This window comes from Nycticebus coucang, chromosome 24 (assembly GCF_027406575.1).
Source record: "Nycticebus coucang isolate mNycCou1 chromosome 24, mNycCou1.pri, whole genome shotgun sequence".
In the NCBI taxonomy this organism is placed as follows: domain Eukaryota; kingdom Metazoa; phylum Chordata; class Mammalia; order Primates; family Lorisidae; genus Nycticebus; species Nycticebus coucang.
In genome coordinates this window covers 18,460,585-18,483,064 of record NC_069803.1, presented here as the reverse complement: position 1 = coordinate 18,483,064, position 22,480 = coordinate 18,460,585, and the positions used below count along the sequence as shown (strand labels likewise).

Sequence of the window (22,480 nt, the reverse complement as noted above, 5' to 3'; positions counted from 1 at the left end):
GAAAATTTAGAAGAGTAGGGACAAAGAGAAGAATCTACAAACCTTCCAGAGAGGGGAAAAAAAAAAAAAAGATGAGGAATCAGAATAGCATCTGATTCCTTGAGAAGAACACTGGAAGCTGGAAGCCGAGGGGGCGATGCTTTCACAATCTGGTAATTGTGCCTTTCTGTTCTCTATCCTTGGACAAACTGTCATGCAAGCAGGAGGGTAGAATGTAGGTATTTTCTAGCATGTAGGATCTCAAAAATTTATTTACCACACAGCTTTTCGCAGGAAATATAGAAAATTGAGCTCTACTCCAAAAAATGAAAAGATAAAATGGGATGACTTAGGAGCCCCAGGGCTCAACAGAATCTTCAAGAGACAGAGAAGGGAGATCCTGCCACGACAGCCGTACGCCAGGCCTACAGAATGACCATTGCAGATGTGACAGGAAGATGGGCAGCTCTGGCAAGAGTTTCCGAAATAATAAAGACAGCAGGAGAGTACACATTCTTTCATACTTTACCAAGGTCCTATAAAAATATCTTACAGATCATGTTACACAAACTTCGTAAGTAATTCTCCTACTTCCTCACAATTACATACTATTTCATTGAATACATGTATTTTTTGACATGCAAATGCATAAATATATGTATTGGGACAATCCCAGAAGTAAAATTCTAAGTCAAAATTTTCGAGCTATTTCTATATTGCTCTCCAAAGATGTTATACTCAAACTTACAGCCTCATCAGCAATCTCTGAGAGTGCTAAATTGCCTCACAGACTCACCAACACTAATACTACAGAATTCTTCTACCTTTACAATCTGGAACTTGAAAAGACTTATTGTCATTTTGATTTAATTTGCATTTCTTTAAACTTACTTTTACAAAGACAGTCTATGTAGTCCCAATCAAAAAAAATTATCCTTATTCCCATCCTTTTTCCATTCTTATTTTTTCTATTTTATTTCTCATTAGCACATTTATTTCTCCTGCTTCACAATATTGGACATAATTTATCTTTCTCTGAGTATTTTATATTTATATGCATATAATCACAGTTAAAGGTATATTTCCTCAGTTTTTAAGGTGTGTTCCAAAAAATACTGATTGTGTAAAGAATTATAAGCACTATTTCACAGCATCTAAGATAAAAACGTTGCAAGATTTACCATTGTTTAATGAGTTATTAAGAACCTAAAATATTATCAAGTGAAAAAAGCGCAATGATTTCTTAACACCTAAAATTTTTATTATACTTACTGAACATCACACAATTCATAGTTTTACATCCTTTGGAAGTAAAAGCACTATGCTTTTTAACAAATGTTAATATACTGTATGGCGATAAGAAGTAGGATAATGACTAGTGTAAAACTGATACATTTCTAGGTGTTGTCTTAAAAAGACATTAGTAAAACAGGAGCTACTGTAGTTTTGTTTTAATATTTTAAGCAAAATTGATAATCCATTAAGCCACATGTAAACTTTCTGAAAAGCTTTCTAGTACCAATGACCATAGTTCTACCATGTAGGAAATCCTATGATACACTTTGAGAGGCATTATGGGTCTGTGTGATTTACTTCACTTACACAGGTGTTGATGTGATAAATTTCCTTGGCATGTGTTGCTACAGAAGAAAGCAGAAGATTAATGGAAGTTTGGTAACCCATCAAGATTGCCAAAGTTTGGAGGTAACTTCAGAAGGTCATTATTAGTCCAGACATAGATAAAAGCAAAGAACAGTGATTCTTGATTTAAGGATAGGTGTATTTATTTTAAGATAATGTAAGTATGTAAAACAAGTTGCTTTGCAATTACAATAACAAAATAATGAACTGGAACCTAAGTTAATTTCTTATTATGAAGTGACTCTGAGAAGTACCATAAACTGTTTTTCATGTAAGCTTTCTGTGAAATGTATGATAGTGAAATTTATGAACAGCTCCAAAGAAGAGTTGGTAGAAGGAAATACTGAGAATAACAGCATACAAATAGTTATTTTCAAAGAACTTAAAAATTGACATAAATAACAATCCAGTGAGCTCTTTTTATCTCCCACAGTATAGATGATAAAGTTCAGGAGTGATAATATGAAGGGACCTATTACTTTCTTTTCCACTTTAATTGACCAGAACATAGGATTCCCATTTTAATATATTGCTGCACCCTTTCCTTAGATAATTCATACACTCACTCTGATAAGCAGTAAAGAATAAAGACTACATATGTAGTATTCTGTTCTTTCTTTTCTTGGGAGGACAGAATTGTAAAGGATTTAATTAGCTAATTTAATTTTAATTCATATTTATAGGTTTTTCCGTGTATGCAAGATAATATAACTTACAGTTAAGTATTAAAGTAAATTGCATTTTTTTCAATGATTTTTAGATGCCAAATAACATTGAGACCATTCAGTATAAGATAAAATAGATCTGGATTACTTCTCTATGAAGTTCACGGGGAAAAAAAAAGTAGACCTGGGGCATGTTAAATAAGTATGTGTTTTCAATTAGTCAATTATTTAGTCAACCTTCGAAGCAGGTGAATAAATTATTATACTAGATAGGATCCCTAAATTTATGAATCATACATTTCTAAATTACTGTAATAAATAATATCAGATAAAGAATGTAAGAAGTCTAACAAATACAAAATCAATGCTAATAACATTTTCTTGGAAATATTACTTTTATAAATAAGCTGATACAGATCAATTTCACATTTAATAAATTATAAAAACAAAGTCAGTGTTTTCTACTTTTATATGCAAAAGCAAGGTAATAGTTGGAGTGTATATAACTTATATTAAATATGTCTTAGAAGGAAGATAAATGAGCTTATCTCCCACATGCAAATATATTAAGTTCATTGTTCTATTTTTGTACCCTTGTATAAGCTAAACTTTCTTTTCTATTAAGTACTACTAAATTATTTCTCCATGTAAAAATCTAAGTTTGTTGTGATTCAACAGAAAGTTTTTATTTTCCCTTTTAAGACATTATTTTGAAAAAAATGAAGTATGTTTAAATTATTTTATTATTGGCTGCTCAGCAACAGTTTTGCATGTGGTCCTTTTGCAAAAACAAAATATTAGCTTCTACCTAATATGTACATCAGCCTTCAAACCATTTTCTATTAGTCTTCTACAACACTCATTTTGATGCTACATACGTGTATTAACAATATGCAAGAGTTACAGAGCTCTAGGATATTATTTTTACTAGTGTTATTAACATTTACCACCTGCAGTCAGGAGCAGCATAATCTTTAAGAAGATAATGACTGTGACAGTCACAACTACTCTACCACAACTATCACTCCTTCTACCATCAACACGTGACTGGTTTTTTTGGGGAAAAAAAAAATCTACATTTTAAGTTTATTTACTTATATATTATTAAAGAATACTAGATACTCTGTTGAGTTTGGTAAATGAACAAAAATTTTTAAAAACTTTTCACATAAGTCAAACAATATATGTTATAAAGTACTTTTAAAAGTTAAAAGTACATTGTAAACCATCACATTATACAGTAGCTTAATTTCCATTTGTTTTTCAAAATTATTTCTATGCAATTAAAAACCTGTAAATAACAGATTTGCTAACAATCCTAAGGGCCCTAGGAAATCTTAAGTAATATTCATTCTCTGAAAGTAAGTTCACAGTTCAAAACCAAAGAAAATATGATCTACATTCCATGAGTCATAAATTATTTTGAAATGAGGCACATTACTAATAAATAAACAAAAAATATTTTAAATACATTCTGATATACTCAGTGGAAGTATCTATATACTTCTGAAGGGAATGAAAAAGTGCAGAAAGTTCAGTAAATCAAAACAAAAGCTCAATTTGATTATATTTGCAGTAAGAAGATGCATTTTTATCTGTTTCATGTGTAAGAATTCAGTTCAAGGAAAAAAAAATATAAATTTCATAGCATTTCACCTTTTCCTTCATTTTCCACTTGTTCTGCTCTCAGAACTGCTTCCACCCTCTGAAAGTTTTGCTTCTTGGATTTGTCACACAGATCGTAATCCTTTAAACTTTGCTTTAGGAGCATCTAATTAAAAAAAACCAAAAAACAGTAATACAAAGGCAGTATTTAGTAAGGATGTAATTCAAAGGTGATGGCATTAATCAAATATTCTTATGATAATAATATGAAACAGCAAGAAATCCAATAAGGATACCTCCCATAAAATATAAAAAACAATCACAAAAAATTTCCTTTAATTTAAAAGTTCATTATTTTGTTTAGTAACTTGTCTAGTCCTCCGTCTAGAAAAAGGTAGTGATTTCTAGCTATGGCTCTGTGCATCACTACTTAGGATCAACAGTGTCTGTGTGAGAATACTCCAGGTTGGGAGCAGTACCTATGTGGACATGCAAGTGGATGGGCCTAGTTTTTTTTTTTAACGTTCAGTTTAAGTTCTCATAGTAGTATGAAGTTCCTGAAAATAGAGATTAGGAAGACTTGACTTCTTTTGTTAGCTCAAACACCACAGTTACCACCTTAAACAAATAAGCCTACTTGTTTCTAAATATTTTAGACTAAATTTCCCAATAAGTTTCATAAAATACTAGATCTCAAAGCTATTTTGCACAATGCTGAATACTGCATCATGCACAGAGTAGCATGTTATCAACTGATACATTCTACCGGGGGAAACCTCTTTGACTATTTCTGTTAAGGTATTTCCCAAAACTTCTTTCTTTTAATTTTTTACAAAAACATGCACTGACATCCAAGAAAGCACTTTGGGATTCACTGCTATAGACATGTACAGTGTCCATGCTTCAAGCTTGAGAAACAGGGCAGGAGACCCATGACTGAATATGCCTGCAAGCGTTCATAAATAAACAACAAAACTCCACTGCAGAAACCCAACTAATCGACACCCCCAACTGACCAAAGTTTTACAGCTACAGTTCACTTTTTCAAAGAAAAAAGGATTTTAGAGATTAGCAACAAGTTTGAGATATTTCTTTTGGTCACCCAAAGGATCTCTCCTGTACTTTCCTCAACTACTGCATTCTGTGGTGATAGTGTAATAAATAATAAACACGATGGTTTGTCATCAGATAGAATAAAGTTCATATCCTTGGCTGCCACTTAGTAGCAAGTTATCTTAGGCAAGTTACTTGCTAAACCTGGATTTTTCTCTGCTGTTAAATGGGATATCTATGAGAATTAAATGCGATACCATACAAGTGGGAAAACAGTATAGTGCCAGACAACTAAAATAAGTAAAAAATTAGCTGCTATATTTGTAGCAAATGTTCAGAATCATGATCCTAAAAAATAGTAAATAATCTTCTTTGGGTGTCAGTGATCCCAGATTATAAAAATCTAGTTTGGATTCATTGTATTGTATCTGCATATATCATATATACAAAACTGCAGGTTTAACAAAATTTGTCAATCAAGGTACTCCAATGTTCTAAAATTAAATTAGAAACTATAACTCGATTTCTTTCAGCTATTTTTACAATTTTACAACAGAAAAATACATTATGATCTTTTCTTTATTGGCATTAGACAAACATAAGCTAACATACTTATCTGCTATGAAGTTCTTTCTTCAGGCAGGATTTGAAAGTTGGATACTTCTGGACTGTTTTATAACCCTGTGGAACAGAGGATCAAGCATACAAATGTACAGAAAGACAAATACAGCATAATTTTACTTATATGTGAAACCTAAAAAAAGCAAACTTTAGGAATAGAGAGTACAATAGTGGTTACAGAGCCTGGGGGTCTGCGTAGGGGGAAAAAGTTAACAGAAGATCCAAAATTCTAGTTAGACGTTAGCATTAATTTTTTAAGATCTAAGGGACAGCAAGGTGACCATAATTAATAACTATGTGTGGCACATTTCAAAATGGCTTTAAAGCAAGTAGATTTAACATATTCTCACCACAATAAAAATATAGGCGGTGATGGATATTATAATTACAGATAGATCAATATACTCATTCCATAATGTAAACATATTACATTGTACCCTATAAATACGTATCTTTTTTGGGAATTAAAAGTAACATTTTTTGAAATGTGCAATTTGAAATGTTATGGCGGCTACACGTATGAAAATAAATAAATTAAAATAAAACACATCACACCTGAGAGAAGAATACAGTTTCACATGTTTGGCATAGTTTATATTTGTGCTACTCTAAAATTCTTGAGGAAAATTAAATGATTTTCAATGTATGTCCTTTCAAATATTTGTGGCATCATAACGTTAGCAACTAACCACTAGGTGGCAGTTAAGTACACAGCATCCTCACACAGGCACCTCATTAAAATTTTTTTTTAATTGTGTAATATGAATCTTGACTTTTTGTATGTATAACTTTTTCTCTTTTGAAATGGATAATACTTGGGGCTATTCTTGCTAAATAAGGAAGACTGAATATTCTAGCTGTTAATCTTAATAGAAGTTTTTTCTTTTTCTATTTGTAGCACATCTACAAATATATTAGATGTGTAAACATTTATTGGTCATACTATATTTCTTTTAGACTCTGTGCCCTGAGTAGAGTGCTGTGGCATCATAGCTCACAGCAACATCAAACTCTTGGGTTCAAGCAGTCCCCTTGTCTCTGACTTAAGAGTAGCTGGGACAACAGGTGCCTACCACAGTGCCTGGCTAGTTTATCTATTCTTAGTAGAGATGGGGTCTTGGAATGAGTATATTGATCTATCTGTGATTATAATATACATCACCACCTATAGTTTTGTTGTAGTGAGAATATGTTAAATCTACTTGCTTTAAAGCCATTTTGAAATGTGCCACACACTAGTAATGATCATATCTAGTAATAATCTTTCAGTATAAAAAGGCAACAGAAAAAATAGTCCAACACACAAAAAACATTTTTAATCTATTTTTCCATATAAAAAGAACTGACACACAGTGATGTAGAAGCCTCAAGTTGCCTACAGAAAATGCGTTGCTTATAATAAATGAGAAATAGTGATATTTCTTTGTATAATGACAGGTCCGGAAAGACAAATTTTTGAAAAATATTTGGCAACATTTTCCCCCCACAAACTGGGATAGAGACATTACCTGAACCCCAAAATAATTAAAAATCAAACTCATTTTATATTTTCTAAAAAGCATTTTCTTTTATTACCTCAAATTGTTTTAGAAATAAGCCTTATGTTCTTCTTTTCAAATAAAGTATTTAATGTTTACACCTTTAAACATCTGTGTAAATTGTTGCTAATTTGATTTTAAAAAGGATATCAATATGCTTAAAATTTGTAGGTTTACCCGGAATCCTCTATGGAGTCTGTCTTTCATAATTCCAATAAATTCCTTATAACTTAATTGATCATCTTTGTCAACATCAAAAATCTTGAAGACAGTGTTCACTAAATGTGGTGAAAGTTTGAGTCCCGTAGCTACATAGACGGCACGTTTAAATTCATCTAGATAAATGTCACATAAAAAGAAAAAGAATAGTCTGTTAACCGTTTTATAATCTCTGTTAATTATTAGAAAAGTTGTAAAAAAGTTTTTTTCTAAACATGGATCATTACTTTATACAACAGATCTTTTCATTAATCATGCGGTGTTTTAATTTTTGCAGTTTTAATGAAAAGGAGCTGTATCTTAGGTTAATAATGCACACATAATCCATGAATGTTTAATAAGCACCTGCTATCAGTGACAGATATTTTAAAAGTTATTAACTTGTCCAGAAACTCAGAAACATGAGTTCAGATGGGAGATAAGAGACCTGCCCAAATAATTATTACACAGGGCCACACAAAAAGTACCAACAAGGAGTGATGAGGATTCAGAGATGAGTGAGTGCTTCTGTCTGGTGTCTGGATAGAAGGAGAGAGAAGAACGGAGATTGGGAAAGACTGGGATTCTGCATTTGGGCTGAGCCTTGACTGACAGATGATTTAGCTCATAGAGATGAGAGAAACGGCAGATGAGATGACATGGAGGAACCAAAGCCTATGGGACACAAGGGAGATGTTCTTTCAGAAAACAGTGAAGAGCTGCTTTGGGGAGATTCAGGGGACAGACAGGGTTTGTAGGAAGCTCTGCATAGGGATTCTGAAGTGAGGAACCTGTACACTCTTCAATGGGAACTGGAAAACTTAATCGTTTTCTGGAGAAGGGAAGGTTAATGTGTGTTTTAGAAATATTATTCTGTTGAGTTGTCTTGGAAACACTGGTGAGGAAAGCAGCTAGGAATGCCATTTGGTAGTCAGTGCAATGGTCTTTCTAAAAGGCGATGTTTTGAATAAAGATCCTAGTGGCAAAAGAAAAGAAAGGGATGGATGTATTCCTAGCAGCTGCAAGAGAAGTGACACATCAGCCTTTTGCACTTCCCAGTTCCACAAAGCAAAAGAGCAACTCATCATCCTGAATCAAGTGAACAGATACGGATTTTTTAAAAAGGTTGATTATGTTGGGCGGTGCCTGTGGCTCAGTGAGTAGGTGCCAGCCCCATAAACCCGGACAAACTGCAACAAAAAAGTAGCTGGGTGTTGTGGCGGGCACCTGTAGTCCCAGGTCTTCGGGAGGCTGAGGCAAGAGAATCACCTAAGCCCAAGAGCTGGAGGTTGCTGTGAGCTATGGCTGACAAAGTGAGTGTCTCTTAAAAAAAAAAAAAAAAAAAAAAAAGGTTGATTATGTTTATAAAGGTAGAACAGGCCAGTCTGTAAAGGCAGGGCCCCCAAAGGTTTTGATTTGGAAACACTAAAATGGGTTGAGAAAGTACCAAAGACTAGAAAAGGGGGTAAAGTACGATATTCTTTCGGGTTCTCTTAATGAATAAATGAATGAGGCCACACAGCCTCTATGTCTTTGGGAGAGAGAGAATTATTATCAGTACCGAGGAGCTGTAGTTCGGCTTTTCCCTAGAATGTGGTAATAAAAAAATGAAGACTCTTCTCTGAAATTTAAGCTTGGGATTGAAGAGAGATGGGTGATCACCTTGAAGACATAAAGTCCCCTCATGGTGAGAATTTTAATAAAGAGATACGGATATGATGGATGGGAGGATGGTCACAGCCACAGAATCCTAGAAAAGGTACCCAGCCCATTCGTCCACCCATAGGAGAGAAGGAGTTCGTTCTGAGGACAACAGCTTTCCCAAACTCTATGATAGCTGTCTTTCCTTGTAACTTAAGCAAAACTGATAACTCAATTTTATACATCATTCTGAAAAGTCAGTCAATTTAAGTCCATGGCTAAGAGGTGGTGCTGCTGACAAAATTCCGGTTTATGAAGTTGGCAAGCTCTGAATCAGTAAAGTAGGTACCATCCTGTGAGAAGGTTTGAATCATGGCCAACTGGTTCTTCTGTAGGTAGATAGAACCTACCTACAATGATAACGAGTGCCCATGTTTCCTCTTGGGACTTTTATAACATCATTAGCTTTAACCATGGTATGAAATTATGGCAGAAATAAAATTCACTATGAAAATTTAGCACATTTCCTTAAAATGCTTAGTTGTAAGTGTCAGAACTCATTTCTCACTGAAAATATATACTAGACATTCGGGCAAGCTGGTGGGTGATAAGATATATTACCAAAGTTTCTAGAAACAATGTAGGAGTATTTTTTTTATTTTATTTATTTATTTATTTATTTATTTATTTTTTATTTTTGAGACAGGGTCTTGCCCTGTTGCCCAGGTTAGAGTGCAATGGTGTCACCACGGTTCACTGTAACCTCAAACTTTTGGGCTCAAGTGATCTTCCTGCCTCAGATTTCTGAGCGGCTGGCACTACAGGTACCTACCATTTCCCATGGCTAATTTTTCTATTTTTTGTAGAGATAGGGTTTCGCTGTGTAGCTCAGGTTGGTGTCACATTCTGGCCTTAAGTGATTCTCCTGCCTTGGCCTCCCAAAGTGCTAAGATTACAGGTGTGAGCCACTGTACCCAGACTAATTTTTGAAAGACAATTACTTACCTTGTCCTATAGAACGACTTGCAAAGTTATACATGTTCAGGGCTATTGCAAAGTCTTCCAGGTTGTTCAAAAACTGGAAAAATGACCTGAATTCATCAAACGTGATGCCCTATATTAGGAAAAGGAATGTTAATATATTTAGTGTTATAAGATTTCTTAAAGTACCTACACTTAAGAGAAATAAACAGATAACAGCAATATATCTTGTAAGTAAACATACCCAGGGCATATTTCAAAAACTTCTTTCTCCAAATGGACTATAAAATTCCCTCAGACATATTTCCCCTGGAGTGTTGCTACCATTACAATAATAAGTGAAATATTCTAAAAACACTTTCATATTAACACAAAGTTCAAAAAAAAATGCTACAATAAAAATGAATGGAAAGGGCAGCGCCTGTGGCTCAAAGGAGTAGGGTGCTGGCCCCATATTTCAGAGGTAGCGGGTTCAAACCCAGCCCCGGCCAAAAACTGCAAAAAAATAAATAAATAAATAAATACATAAAAAGAATAGAAAGTTTTTGTTTTGAAAACCTTCTATTTTAGGCCTGAATTTTTTAAACCATAAAAGTAAATATGAAGACAAAGAATTTTAGAAACAGAGAGAAGTCACTGAGAACAGCTTCTCCAGCATACATCCTCCTTCCATATGATTCAGCATTGGATCTAATGTCTTCATCAGGACAACACCAAATAAATATGTTGACTCAGCATCACCCCAGTGTGTTTGTGTTGTTCCTGTGAGGATGCTGCTTCCAGGACAGCAGGAAGAAGTACGGTGACCAGATACAGCTCTGGAGGCCCTGCTCAGGGCTTAGTGTGGGATCATGTAAAGGACTAGGGGTCATGGCTGGGCATGGTGGCTCTGCCTGTAATCCTCGCACTCTGGGAGGGAGGCCCAGGTGGGTGGACTGCTGGAGCTCATGAGTTTGAGACCAGCCTGAGCAAGAGCGAGACCCTATCTCTAAAAACCAGCTGGGCGTTGTGGGTGCCTGTAGTCTCAGCTATTTTGAAGGCTGAGGCAGGAGGATCACGTGAGCCCAAGAGTTTGAGGTTGTTGTGAGTTGTGATGCCATGGCACTCCACCAAGGACAACAAAGAGAGACTCTGTCTCAGACAAAAAAAAAAAGGCCTGGTGGTCAGAGTGGCTTCTGGAATGTCATGTATATAATGTGAAATCCCTATTCTGGTACCCTGTTTCCCCGAAAATAAGACAGTGTCTTATTTTAAGGTGTGCTCCCAAAGACACGCTAGGTCTTATTTTCAGGGGACGTCTTATCTTTCCTTAAGTAGGTCTTATTTTCGGGGAAACAGGGTATTACTTCCGTTAATTAGGAAAACTATTTAAATAAGAATAATGTATCTCAGAGGAAATTTGAACACAAGGAGCTGCATTTTCATTTTGTGTTCTCAAAAATATTAACATAAGTGACAAAGTACACAGAGGGAATAGCAGAAGGCTAAGGGCTTAGGTTTAACAAATTCTGACCTTAACACAGAGGTAAAGAGGCAGTGCTGCAAAGTTAGGGAGAGAACCACAGGAGTCTGACTCCAGCCAGCTGCTGATCAAACCATTTATTACCCCAAGATCCGATTATTGGCATACATTATTCCCACTTCAAGTACAACTCTTACGTTACTTGCAACATGAAAATCCTGTCTTTTCTCTTCACCTTTTTCGCTTCCCCCTTCCTTACATTTAGTTACAGCTACTCTCATCCTAGATCTGATGACACCTGCCATGCTTTCTAGAGAGGGCTGTTTGAAGCAGCTAGGGCGGCTGCTCAGACAGGGAGCGCCTTGATGTGGAGAGCTTGTTGCCAGGGCAACTGGACACTGCTCTGGGTCTGTACCCGTTCACGCTGCCACAGCAACGGTCTCTGTCTCAGGGCGACAGGCTATTGTTGGTAAAACATAAGAGGACGAGGTATTTTTAAGCAAATGGTAAAAGAAAAAAAAAAATCAATGGTTTAGGGGAGCATGAAATGAAGAAACATTTCAAAAGTGACAGATTACAATGTTCAACTTCTAAACTTTTAGGATTTTCTACATATGGTTCTCATGTTTGAAAGACAGGTCAAATTCTAAACCACAGAATAATTCTTTTGTGTAGCCTATACACTTTGTGTTTGGAAATAGGAACCTATAAAATGGCAAGTGGGACATTTATTTTGATGAAGATGACTTAAAGCGATCATTCTGAACAGGAATGAGAGACAGTCCATGGGAAGGCAGAGAAAGGCGATGTGGCCGTTTCTTCTTCCTTCTGTACTCACCCCTAGGTCATTACAGAACAGAATACAAACAGAATTTGTCCTATTAAAAATAAGGTATAAAAAAAGGAGCTTATGTGCTAACAAAAATGAAACAATGATTAACTGAAAAATTTAAAGCATCAAAAACATATGCACTGAAATGTCTGGTCAATTGATTTTTGTTAAGAATGCCAATACCATGTACTAGGGAAAGCAGAGTGTTTTTTCTGTTTGTTTCAAATTAATATAAGGGTACAAACGATTAAGTTGCAAATCATCTATCTGTTAAGAGTCTAGAATCCAGATTATAATATATATAATTTGTATGAAAAATAACAAAAAGGTAACTCATTTAAAAAATAGTCAAAGGTCTCCTAGAACTCTGGGAGGCCGAGACAGGTGGATGGCCTGAGCTCATGAGTTCGAGACCTTTTCTCTAAAAATAGCTGAGCATTGTGGCAGATGTCTGTTGTCCCAGCTACTTGAGAGGCTAAGGAAAGAGAATCATTGCAGGCCCAAGAGTCTGAGGTTGCTGTAAGTTGTGACGCCATGGCACTCTACCTAGGTCAACAGAGTGAGAATCTGTCTCAAAAAAAATATATATATATATAGTCAAAGGGCTTGAAAAAATACCACTCCAAAGAAAATACACCAAGTCAAACACATGAAAAGGATGCTGAATATGATTACTTATTGAAGAAATGCAATTAAAACCACAATAAGATACCACTTCACACCCATGATGACCAAATCAAAAGGCAGACAGTAACAGTGTTGATGAGGATGTAGGAAAAACAGAAAACTCATACTCAATATTTGGGGAATGAATGAACATCATGCCCAGGTCTAAAACAAGGTTAGCATACTTTCTTTGTACAAGGCCAGACAGTAAGTATTTTCATTTTTTCTGGCTCTCTGGTTAGCCAGTTTGTTGTAGCCAATTACTTCATCACCACAGTGCAAAAGCAGCTGCAGACAACCATTAACAAACCAAAGGGCTGGGTTCCAATAAAACTTTACTTACAAAAATGCGAAGTGGTATGGTTGGTTGACCCCCACTTTAAAGTTTAAACAGTATAGTGATTTCCATCACTCCCAGAGTCATGATTAGAAGAAAATCTGAGCTCTTACCCTCAAACAGGGCCCTGAAGACCTGGCCCTGGTGTCTCTCTCTTCCTCCTCATCTACTACTACTTTCCTGTTCACTTACTTTGTCTTTTGGCATTTGCTTAACTAGCCTGAGCTTCTCTGTTCCCAGGAATCCCTGGTATCCTCTGCCTGGCAGGTTTGTCCAGATCTTTGCCTGGCTCACTCCTCAGTCTCTCCTTCAAAGCCGCCTCTTCAGCAAAGCTCTCCCTGACACTCTCCCTTCCTTCCAGTACCCATGACCCTTGGTCCCCCCTCCATAACATTTATTGTTACCTTCAAGTAGGTAATTTTTTTGTCTACTTATTTTCTCTCTCTACAAATCCTGATTTCCATAAGTAAATGATTTTGCTCATATTGCCACTTTAATTCCAGTGGCCAGAATAAGGCAGATGTAAAAACTACTTCAAACGTTCCGCTACATTCTTCATCCTGGAATTTAACCTTTTGAGTTACAGATTTTGATAGGTTTTCATTTAATAGAAGAAAAAATGTAGATTCAAAGTCTTAAATAATACTTGACATACTGATACCTTATAAAATAGTACCATGTCTAATATTTATTTTGGGGTAATTATCTGTGAATTAGAAAAACTCAGTTTAACATACAAAACAGAAAAAAGAACTCTGATTAAGAGATAATGTAAACTAATGGCCAAATGCATGGAGTCCTTTTTTTCTTGTTCCTTAGGAGACATGGAGGATTGTTAATTTTGTCACAGTGTATCCATTCTCAACAAAGTCAAACTATTTGCAGGTTCTTCTTGGATAGATTAACCTGATCCTTCTATAAACAGAGATAGAAGGCCACACAACACCCCAGGCTTGAAGGGTACTTCCAACACCAGTTCTATTTGGTGGCAATGATGCGTTCAAATGCCACTAGATAATGTGACTGCTCAGAAGCGCTGACAACACATTTGTTACTAAACAAATGGACAGTCAGTTGTCTCAGGTTCTTAACCATTCACGCCATCCAAACTCTTTGAAAAGCCTCACTTCGACTGATGATAAGATCACTCACTCATCAATGGCAGTCTTCAAATGATCTTTTATTAAAGGTGTCATACAAAGGAACAGAGTGTGACAGAAATAATGTCAACATAAACTTTTTATGAGGTGATGTTTACGTAAGTAGTCAAAGTATGTAGTTCAGTGGAATTCTCCTGAAAAATGATATTCTTAATTTGAATGCAACTGCAAATAGCCCTGAATGTTTTCAGCATAGTTAAGAAAAATATGCCTATCTACACAGAATTTAAAATTGGTGTCTTAAAATTTAGCCAGAGCACTTAGGACACAGAGAAAAAATAAAATATATACAAGATTATCTTTTAATCCATAGAGAAGCAAAAAAACTAATAAAAGGGCAATGTGTGTTATCATTACAAGCTAATAACATATGTAACACAATAAATACAGGAGATTAGATACCTTTTCTTCAGGTATACTGTAACGCACATTTTCCAAAAACACTGATGTATTTTCCACATTTGTATATCGTAAAAGAATATGTGCAAAATCTTCTTCACTGATAGTATTCATTCCATTAGAATAAGAAAGAAATTCTATTTCTAGAACTTCTGTTTGGAGGTTATCCATGAATCTATGACAAAAATATAATACAGAATGAACAAGAAAATGAAGAGTAATGGTAATAGAAAATTATCAAATATTCACTATCCCTATAAAAGGGTATATGAAAATAATAATATGGTAACCCAAAGATTCATAAAATCTCTCTCTGTACATGGGAAAGAAAAAGAGCACAGGATGCGAGACGTGTTACCACTTACTGACTGTAGTATTTGAGTTGAATAATTCAGCCTCTCAGGCCACTGGTTTCCTCCTCTGTAAAATGGGTATAACAAAAATGCCTTGCAGAGTAGCAACGATACTTAAAGTGCTTGTTATTATTATTGTGGCTTATTGAAAGGAATTGGCAACATACTTTTTTCTGAATGTATAGAAGACAACAATCAGTCCAGATATCCAGACTTAAAAAAAGAACATTCAGTAACTTCCTACTATAAGTTAGGAAGTGGGTAATTATTACACGGAGTATTTTCAATTAAGATCAAAGTAGCAAAGAGGAGAGTATCACTGCACCAGACAATTTCTGAAGATCTTTCTGATTTTAGCATGTTAACAATTATCAATGAAAATATAAAAATTAAAAAAAAAAAAAAAAAAAGAAAATATAAAAATTAGGCTTACTTATAAAAATCTTCAAAGTTGAGCTCAGCTTTTCCTTTCTTTCCAAAAAAGTGTACGAGAAGTGTAGTATCAGTTACTAAACTTGTGATGTCATCAGCACGCTTAAAAAAATCATAATTTGAAAGTTAACTCCAATAAAAGAAACAAAATAGGCATATCCAATATCCCTCAAAGACTTTTATTATCAACATATAAATACCAAGAATATAAATATGTTAATATTAGAATGAAAAAACAGGCTATATTATGCAATTATGATGTAAATGAAGTTCAAATTTTAATAATAGAACTTGGAATGAAACTTATCTTTCTATTCAAAATATTTTAAAGATGTTATATTTTAAGATGTTTTCAAACCCAAATTGCACAAAAATTCTAACAATTTTGAGGAAAAATTTAAAATATACGTCAATAAAACATACAAATGTAGTTACTAGCAGTCATAACATGCAAATAACTTTTGGGTAAAAGACATCTGATATTAATTATAGATACTCTTTTGTGATTTAGAACACTCTCATCAGTTGATTATCTTAAACAGTTTAAATTAGTAGGGAGAGGGAGTATTTCATAGGTTATTTCATGCCTAAGTAGAACATAAGAATAGAAGCTCCGGCCTACCAACATAAAAAACTGGGGTATCTGGTCTAGAGGAACGGGGCAGGAGGAAGGGGGACAAAGTGAGTAAAAGGTAGGGGTGCTGGTTTTGAAAAGGCAGCTTACTTCACAAATAAGCAGTATTGTGGTGAGCAAATAAAATGATGGGTTCAAGAGTCAGATTGCTGGCTTGGAATCCTGATACTTCTCATCACTTAAATAAGTGATCTTGGGGAAGTTAATATCTCTGAGGATGTTATTATCTTCAGGAATAATACAGTACCTATCCAAAAGGATTGCAGTAAGGATTAGCTACACATGTAAAATCACTTAGCACTGTGACTAGCGTCTTGTAAATGCTCAATAAATGTTACATATTATTTATTTTTGCAAAGTTAAGACATTTCAGGAAGTTGAAAAAGGACTAGCCAACACAGAAAAGGTAATAACGGCGAAGCTTAATGGAAAAAATATTTTTCTATGGTACATTTTTACTTCTATTATGCGATGTTATATGGATCTGAAAAAGAAAAGCTTTAAAGTGAGAAGTAACTGGACCACCAAAAATTAGTGAACTCAGGTAACATAATTAAGGAATGTTTTCTTCCCATGTTGTGATGTCACGTACCTCAAGACACAGGACACTAATGAGATGGCTCTGTGTCATACAGGCTTAACGTAATGACCTCATTCAGCTGGTCTGTCTAGGGCCCACTGATCAGAGCAGATCTAGCCTATAGACCTTCAGCATCAAAATCTTACTAGGTGAGTATTGTACTTATTCAGATAATCCAGATCCACAGAGGCATAAGAAACAGTTTGACATTGGAGGAAAAAAAAAATGAGAAAATTGGAATGGGAGAACTTTTCCTAACATTTAATGAAACAGTACAGCTGAGTCACTGGAAACTATAGCCGTGAGTGTCCTTGGTACCCTAAAAGTGTCATGTGACTTAAATAGCCCAAAGGTTGAGACAAAAATAGAGACTTTATCCCTTTGATTCTTGTGTTTGTTGTTAAAATAAAATGAATTCAGGTGTTTTCATAATAAAGGGAGAAAAAGCCACAAAAGAACCCCATGGGCCATTTACATGAAAGGCTATTATCCATGTTTTTATTAAAGACTACTTTAAATAATTTCATCAAAAATAAAATAAATAAGTTAATAAACCTGCATGGAATACAAATATGTCAAACAATTAAAATAGTTCTAAGACATTCTGTCAACATATTGTGGAAACCTATGTAAGTTGACTGCCCCAGGGACTGTAATGGACTGGTCAATATACAGAGGTGGTCAGCATAAGGAGTGAGGCCTGCTGTGCTGATGATACATTTAGTGCAAGTCCAGTGTATGAAAATTAGTTCAACGTAAGGAGGTGGTCAATAGAGGGGGGTGGTCAACTATGGGGTTCTGCTATACTTTTATTGATCACGGTGTGATGACAATCTTAGACTCTACCCAGGGGCTGGAGGAAATCTTCAAACTCTTTTGTTCTGTTTATGCAGTTTTTGAATAATCTACTGAAATTTATTATGGATAAGTACAGTTTAAAGCATTCAAGAAAAAATTCAAATTTCATCTGCAGAACTCAAAACAGTGTTATAATTTTGGCATTGACAGATTATATTATATAACTGTTACATGATACATTTATCATACTGTACTATAAATTTATCATGTATGAGTTTGGTTAGAAAGTGGTACCAGCTGTAGCATATTCAAATTTTCATTACATGGTTTTACAATTGTTGAAGACAACAGTTGAAAAATCTAGAATTAGAAATAGCTCTGGAACAGAATAGGAGAGGCTGACATCCACTTTACCTACAATATTTAATGAGAATTATTTTATCTCAGTAATTACATATTAAACATATAAGAAAGAAATTCAAATACAAATAGATTTCTAAGCCTTCTTTCTGAATCGTTTTGAATCCTGAAATAATTCTATGTTAGACTGGTATTCATAGTAACCTATAAGTAATTACCGTTAGTTATAACTGAACTATCGTTAATTCTCATTTAATATTCTATCTAACATGAGAGGGTTGTAGCAAACATAATGTCCAAATAATGATTTGACTTTGGCACACAATGTAAGTTTTGTTCTCTTTTCCTCTTTTTCCTTTCTTCTTTCTTCTCTCCATCAGTTACTTTCAGGATATCTGAGTCATTTCATTCATTAATGTAGCAGCTTCTGATCGCAGTGTGGACTGACTGACAACAATCATGTGCTGGTAAACTGGTTCTCCAGGGAAAAAAGGGACTGATTTGTATAATGTTTGCTAATTTCTGTGGTATTAATACTCCTATTGTGGCCACTTTCAAGGCACCAAAGGAAGGTCACAGAATTCTGAGTGGGAAAGAGACCTACACGGTTAGCTGCAAAGGTCAGCCAGTTCTAATGCATCTCCCACAAAGGTCAGCCAGCTCTAATGCATCTCCCACAAAGGTCAGCCAGCTCTAATGCATCTCCCACAGAGCCATAACGGTCTCCAAAGATCTTACATGAATCACATAATACCATGAGTGTATAAGACCTGGCTAGTCTTCTGATGTTAAACCTCCCAAGATTGAAATTAAATTCAGTATCTAATCAGCAGATTGTATCTAACTGCGAGGATTTCTAGCAAGGTTAGTTGGCGTTAAAGAAGGCTGGAGTTGGGAGGTGGGCAGAGTAGTATGGGGAGAGGTAACCGTCACGTGAATCTTAATCTGGAGCCTGAAAGCCAGGCCACAGTTGGCTTGTAGGAACTATAAGCGGCAGCATTCCTAGTTGCTCTTATGTTCAAGCACTGACTACTATGCACCTAGTAAATGATTACAAAATAAAGCACTTCTAAAATGTATGTAAATGCAACAATCGGCCACTTTATACCTAAACATGGCATATATTTAAAACCTAATTTTAAAAAGTAACTGTTAGTTATACTTACATCTCACATTATTTATTTATTTAAGAATATTATGAGGGTACAAATGCTTTGGTTACATTTGCTTTTCTACCATGTGGATGAAAGTTACAGGTGTGCCCCCTACCCAGACAGTGTGCACTGTATTCCTTAGGGGTGAATGTACCTGGTGCCGCCTCCTCCCTCCCACCCACGTTGTTTTTGATATGTGCAAATAAGTGTTGATTGATTAGTTCCCACTGTATCATATTTATATACCATCGGCGTGTTAAATACGGGGCTAATGCTTTATTTACGAAACTAAAACTGAGCAAAAGTGACAAAATTAACACTTTTGAGCATTTGCCACCATCCCAGGATGCCAGTTGAGGAGGGCAGTGTATACACAGACAACAGAAGGCACAACGGATTCCAATTTGCTTCTCCATATATTTTTAGGTATAATTTTTAAAAGTAAAATTTAAAGTTTAAGAAAAGAAACGAGAAGCCCACTTTTCTGGAAAAAAAAAAAAAGTGATAATGAAAAATAAATCTCTTAGTATTTATTGGAAAGTCTCCTCTGGTAGGACTATCACCTCTCATAAATTTCTTAGTTTTGATAATAAAATTATTATTATTATTTTTTTTTGCAGTTTTTGGCCGGGGCTGGGTTTGAACCCACCACCTCCAGCATATAGGGCTGGTGCCTTACTCCGCTGAGCCACAGGTGCCGCCCAATAATAAAAATTATTAATAGGAAATACAAAACAGTGTTTAATCTACAAGACAGAGCTCATCTTTCGAAACTGACCCCTCCTGACAGTGGCACAGCAAGAACCGGGCAGTGAAAGCAGGCTGCCCCGAGGGCAGCAGTTAACTGCTGGTTTGTATCAAATTCAAAAAACACTAAGAAAATTGAAGGGAGGTCAGTCTGCTTTTTATTTTCACCATGTCCTGACAATCTTACTGTCAGATAAGATGTTCTTCCCTTCCTTTTTTTGAGTGTTCCCACCATCCCTTCACATCCCTCCCCCTTACACCTGTCCTTGGGAAGCCACTCATTATGAATACTAGAAAATTTACTTAATGTGACTATGAAGAGTGAGCTATGTTTTATCCAGTGAAACATTTCTGTATTTCATATGACACTGTAAACTGTAAGGTTAAAAAAGTCAAACTATAAAATGCTATTTTCAAATTTCTAGAAAGCGATCCTTAAGTAAAAAATAACACCATTCCCTTCTAATTAAGTTGGAAAGTCATGTTTCACATAACAAGCAAGTTCATTTCCACAGGCTGTTAAAGGTGACCTGCAGCCCGCCCCCTCGGTGCAGCCTACGCATTCAAACACACAGTTTACATACAGTAATTATTGCTATACTAAAAAAAGGTAGAAAATATATTTTGTTTTCATTATTACGACTCTAAAATGAAATGAGGACAAGATTAACAAAACTACAAGCTCTACAAGGACCTGGTTGAGGTTTAATTATACCTCTGCGAGGTCTGAGAAGAGCGCCTGGCTGGTGTTGCGCCGCAGTGTATCCCAGTAGCTTCTGGAGACGAGTTCCTCAGCATCTGTTTTAAGAACCTGTAGAAGTTTTAAGGAGCACAACTGAAATCTAAAGAACAGTCACAAAGAATGATAATCTAGACACTTTAAATCTCTTCTAAACAATCTTGAAAAGAAAAAAACACACATTATCTTAGCTTTTTTGTTTTCTGCTGTGCACAATAGTATTATATTACATTGCTGGTAAACGCAATGTACTTTTAAAGGTGTAATGGTATAGAACCACTATTTATAAGTACAACATCAAATTTGTCAGTAAGAAACAAATTCTCCAATCCCTTCCTCTGTCCTTCTACTAAAACACATATAACTTCTAAGAAAGCATGAAGTAAAATTTTATATGCACCTGTGCAAAGTATATTAATTTGGAGACTATGGTAATTGTGTAGCAAATCTTGGTTTGCTTAATTTAAAAACGAATTATTGCTAGTCATCATACATCTTGACAGTGTATCAAAGAATTAAAATGACTTTATCCATGAGAAACAAAGTTTAGATTATCTAAAAGTTGTCAAAAAGAAATCAAAGCACTCAAAACTACTTGGGATTTGGTGGGTATGTCAATTGTGAATGAGTAAGGTATTTTCTTTTTTTTTTTTTTGAGTAAGGTATTTTCTAATCTTTATTATAAGAATAGAGTACTAACTACCCTGTTTCCCCGAAAATAAGGCATCCTCTGAAAATAAGACCTACTTACAGGAAAGATAAGACGTCCCCTGAAAATAAGACCTAGGGCATCTTTGGGAGCACACCTTAAAATAAGACACTGTCTTGTTTTCGGGGAAACAGGGTAGCTTTTATCTCAGTGTTGGCTAGATGAAAAGAGATATCAAAATTAAGAAGTAAAGTCTAATTTTCCCAGGAAAGTGTCAAACTGCATATCGAATTTGGTTGTCTATAAACAAAAAGAGTCAGTCTTTGACAAGATTTAGCAGGAAGATGTCACAGGTTCTCACCGATGGTATTTTCATCACGGTGAGAAGAGAATGCTGTGGGGCGTAGTAAGAGTGCCAGGCTGGTAACGAGAGAACTGCTCTTGGTCTTCATTTTCATCAGCCCAGGGCCACTAATAAAATTATAGTGCATCTAGGAATCATTTCAAAGACCTTCTAAGTTTTAATTCACTATTTATTAACTAGAAAATTCTACCTATTGCCCATATCTTAATAAATCTTAATAAAACACTATTTGGAAGGAACCATTTACGTGACACAGAGGTTAAGTATTACCACAATTATAAATGTGGCAACGTGAAAGAATCTGCTCGCGGCTCTCTTTATGACGAAACAAGCTTTGACTAAGTAGTTTAACAGGCAAAATTAGCTAAATATGGAACACAGTTCATTTTCTTTTAAATAGGTATAGAAGAGCCTCAATGAGTTAAATACGTACTCTGCAAACTAGAAAGTAAACTTCCTGTGTGTACTGTGACTGGGAGAGTAACAGCAGAGCCGTGCCTCTCCCCTCCTTCCAAACACTGTCAACACACACCTTCACCAGCACACACATTATAGATACAGTGACAACATAGCGGGAGATAAAATTAATTTAACAAACCATATATTTTGTGAGCACAGAAAAGTAAATACGCTGAAATACACAAATTATCTCTGAATGTTGGGGTTAGGACATTTTAAGTTTTCTTTTTGTTTTCCTATCTTTTTGATAAAATTAGTTTAACAAACTATACATTTTGTGAGAAAAGAAAAGAAGGAAATACACTAAAATATATGAATTCTCTCTGAATGGCAGGATTAGGATATTTCAAATTTTCTTTTTGCTTTCCTTTATTTTTAAAATCTGTATTATTTACCAAGATAGCTATGACTTAAAAAAAAAACTCATTTAGAA

The 22,480-nt window shown here is 35.1% G+C and overlaps 1 protein-coding gene across 4 annotated transcripts in view; it reads right to left on the bottom strand.

Moving 5' to 3' along the window:
* Positions 1–1,218: 1,218 nt before the first annotated feature.
* MICU3 (mitochondrial calcium uptake family member 3) overlaps positions 1,219–22,480 on the bottom strand; it is a 97,159-nt gene continuing 75,897 nt past the window's right edge. For all 4 annotated transcript variants that reach the window (XM_053578732.1, XM_053578733.1, XM_053578734.1 and 1 more), the window contains 7 exons: positions 20,552–20,647; positions 15,565–15,665; positions 14,782–14,953; positions 9,947–10,055; positions 7,280–7,437; positions 5,556–5,624; positions 1,219–4,056 (listed from right to left, as the gene is read on the bottom strand). In XM_053578732.1, coding sequence (XP_053434707.1) covers positions 5,556–5,624; positions 7,280–7,437; positions 9,947–10,055; positions 14,782–14,953; positions 15,565–15,665; positions 20,552–20,647 — 705 coding nt within the window. In that variant the 3' untranslated portion in view covers positions 1,219–4,056. The remainder of the gene's footprint in view (positions 4,057–5,555; positions 5,625–7,279; positions 7,438–9,946; positions 10,056–14,781; positions 14,954–15,564; positions 15,666–20,551; positions 20,648–22,480) is intronic.